Raw genomic sequence first — 3,439 nt, forward strand, 5'->3', positions numbered from 1 at the left:
CATCCGTACTAAAAACACTACTCTATTAAATATTAAAGTTTAAATTAATTTTTAAAAATATTTTACTACTAAAATACTACTAGATATGAAAATACTACTCTATATCTATATAACACTAATTAAAATTTTAAAAATTTAAATTACTACTCTATAATAACATGGAAAACAAGCGCTAAAACAGTATGTATGGTACAATCCCATTTTTTAAAGTATGTATTTATATATGCATAGAAAAAAGTCTTGAAAGATACACTTCAAAATATCAAGTGTGATTTTTCACTTTCTTTGCATATTGTCTGCATTAAAAAAATAATAAATATGCTTTACATTTACAGTCAGATAAAAAAGGATAGCTGTGTCTGCTTTTAAAAACTCATAAGGAATAAATAACATCATTAAAAATATTACATAATGCTAAGTTTAAAAGCAGAACATAAAAGTTTATTTGCATTATAAGTCACACTTAGGTAAGTGAAAATGAATATGGACCCAGACTGGAAGAAACACGGTGAAAAAAAGAAACAAGGACTTGAAGATAGATAGATAGGTAGAATAGATAGCTACTATATATCCATTCCTCCCCCTGCCCCAAATAATACCTACAATTCAGAAGGGTGAAATAAGTGTCAGAACCTCAAAGCTAGATAAGCCTCCTTACTTCACTCCACCCCCATTTTTCCCTTCCCGAGCCTCCAGCAAGTCCTACCCTATTCCCATAATGGTTTTATTATCAACCACAGGGAATAGCCTGTAATGACTATTGAATCGAACAGCAGCCAGGAATAATGGCTCAACACTCAACATTAACTAAGAGTAAACAAAAATCCATCGCCTTTGGGAGACATTCTTCAAAATCCAATTGGTCAGCAAAAAATGACTGTATAGGACAAGTCAACTCATTCAATAGGGTCCAATATTAAAAAAANTTTCTATTTAAAAATGTTCATTGATATGGTTTCAGATTCCACATTGCAATTAAGCAACTGCCACTGACTGAGTTTCGGTGTGGTATCAAAGAAAAATATCCATAATTATCTGAAAATGCTAATAAAATACTTCTCTCTTTTCCAACTATATATCTCTGTGAGGCTGGGTTTTCTGCATGTATTTCAACCAAATCAGCGTGTCAAAAGAGACTGACCACAGAGGCAGCTAGGAGAATCCAGCTGTCTTCCATTGAGTCAGACACTAAAGAGATTTGCAAAAATGTAAAACAATGCCACTCTCCTCACTGAATTATTTTGTCTTGGAAAATAGAATTATTTCTCATAAATATTATTTATGTTTACATGTAATGAACTCCTTGTTTTTAAACAGATTAGTAGATACATATTTTGATTTTTTTCTTTAGCTTTAATTTCTAATAGGGCAAATATCAATAGATATAACCTACATAAACATTCTTGTCTTTTTTTGGGGGGGGGGTGGGATTTTTAAAAGGGTAGAAGTGACTTGAGACCCAAATGTTTGAGAATCACTAGTTTTGGACAAAGCCAGGTCAGGCTCTGTCGATAGTCCCCAGAGCCTTTCCCAAGCTGGCTGTACCTTTCTGCCTGGTCTCACCCATCCCCACACATAGCTCCACAGGCAAATCCCTGTGAACATCAGGGTGTGGGTGTGAAGGGTGAATAAATATCAAGAACTTGAAGCTGAGTCTCTGCCCTCTTCAGCCCCACTCTGTGCCCACTGCAGGGGTAAAGGTAGGGGCAATGGGGTTTTCCTCAGGCAGTGTGCTGTGGAAAGGACTGGAGGGGTGCTGGTTGTGTCAGAGGGCTCCTCCATCCCAGGCCTCCCTCCAGAATCCAAGACCACACCAAGCAACCCTCAGCTGGGCCCAGAAGGAGCTTTCCCGAGTGGCTCACCAGGAACTTGGCTTTCTGGTTGCTCTTGGTGTGATTGTAGAGCCTGCGAAGCTGCTTTGCCTCTAGTTCTGAGAAGAGGGAGACAAATCTCCAGAGCATCCTGTAGGTGAGAAGCCCTAGGCTGAGGGAGGCGGAGAATGGCCCATCTCCCTCCAGCATTGGTCTTTGTGGCCAGGACCCATGCAGGGAGAAATGGGTCACAGGCTGCTTCCGTGGTTTTGGATTGAGGACATGGACAGGTGGAAATTTGCCAGACCTTAGATACCCTTCCTGGTGATGAGCACCCACAGCACAGTAGTTGTTCAATCACAAGTCATTGTCCTCAGGGTCAGCAGAGTTCTTTGTCTACTGTGTATACAGCTGCCCTGAGTGACTAGAGAACCTTATTCTCTCCAGCCCATCTTCACCATGCTCACTCCAGGATCCTGACTCTTTCACATAAAGAAGGACTAAGGGATCTTGACTGAGGTGTGACCTTGAATCTAGAGGGGACGACCCAGGAGTGGGTGTAGTGGGAAGGGCAAGGAAGCTGCCCTACTTCTTCCAGTGCTTGATTTCCCAGGCTCCGCAGTAGTGCTGCAGAAAGGCGTTGATGTGGTCCCCTAGGACTACCAGGCTCTGCTTCATGTACTTCTGCTGCTTCTTCTGGGGAAGGTCCTTGGGCGGGTGCAACTTTCGCAGGAACTTCTTCAGTGGCCTTAGACATTCTTTACACTGAGGAGGCAACAGGTGAAGTGAGAGGCCATAGGAGAAAAAAAGAGGCAGATGGGCAGCTCTAAGTAACCAGCAGAATGGCCCCACTGCAGCCCTTGTGGCCCAGGAAGAATTACACGTGTTAAGTGAGGAGGCTCCAGTCAACCTCTTACCCCACTTCTTTCCCAAGAGTCTGACAAGTGAGGTGATGAGCTATGGGGTCTGAGGCCTTCCGATTTCTGACACAGGTCTCCTAACCTGTGGGAACAGGGGACGGGGTCCTGGGTTGGTCTCTTACTCACAATTTTGAAGGTATCCTCGTCCAGGCCCTTGGCATGGCGTACAAGTGAGTCTGCGGCAGGGATGCTGCTGGAGCTCTTCTCTAAGCAGGGTACATCTGTCACCTGGGAGGAGGCAGGTCAGGTGGGGGACTTGGGCTGCTGCTCCTGAGGTGCAGTGCTAGACAACCACTGGTCCAAATGCCAGCGAAAGCCCTTCTCTATTTTCCCTGTGACCCCTTCCTTGACCCAGCATTGAGGGGAGTGAGCCTTGGGCAAAGAAACCCATCTGTGAGAATCCCTCTTTAGAAAACCTAGAATGCCCAACGCATTTCTTTTATAATAATTATAGCATAGTATACTAGTTAGCTTTTCAAAGCACTTGATAAACACTAACTAATTTTATGCTCCTGCAAATTCTGTGAGGTTAGATATCATTTCCTTGCTTAGAGATGAGAACACCTAGGCACCAAGAGATTTAAGTAACTCCTTGGGGGTAGCAAGCAGGGGGTTATTTACTCATCCCTTCAGCAAACACTTATGAGTGCCTAAGTCACAGGCTCACCTCTTTGTATCCCTAACCCTTAGCATCATGCCATGCTAACG

General features: G+C 43.0%; 1 protein-coding gene across 1 annotated transcript in view; it reads right to left on the minus strand.

Annotated features, from left to right (window-relative positions):
• The window catches only part of CHCT1 (CHD1 helical C-terminal domain containing 1), a 27,499-nt gene that overhangs the window by 13,617 nt on the left and 10,443 nt on the right, over positions 1-3,439 (minus strand). Inside the window, exons 2-4 of the mRNA XM_019636608.1 lie at positions 2,858-2,959; positions 2,401-2,576; positions 1,863-1,962 (exon numbers count right to left, since the gene is read on the minus strand). Of these exons, the coding sequence (XP_019492153.1) occupies positions 1,863-1,962; positions 2,401-2,576; positions 2,858-2,959 (378 nt within the window). The remainder of the gene's footprint in view (positions 1-1,862; positions 1,963-2,400; positions 2,577-2,857; positions 2,960-3,439) is intronic.

The sequence above is a fragment of the Hipposideros armiger genome, unplaced genomic scaffold, assembly GCF_001890085.2.
Source record: "Hipposideros armiger isolate ML-2016 unplaced genomic scaffold, ASM189008v1 scaffold_29, whole genome shotgun sequence".
NCBI classification, from domain to species: Eukaryota; Metazoa; Chordata; class Mammalia; order Chiroptera; family Hipposideridae; genus Hipposideros; species Hipposideros armiger.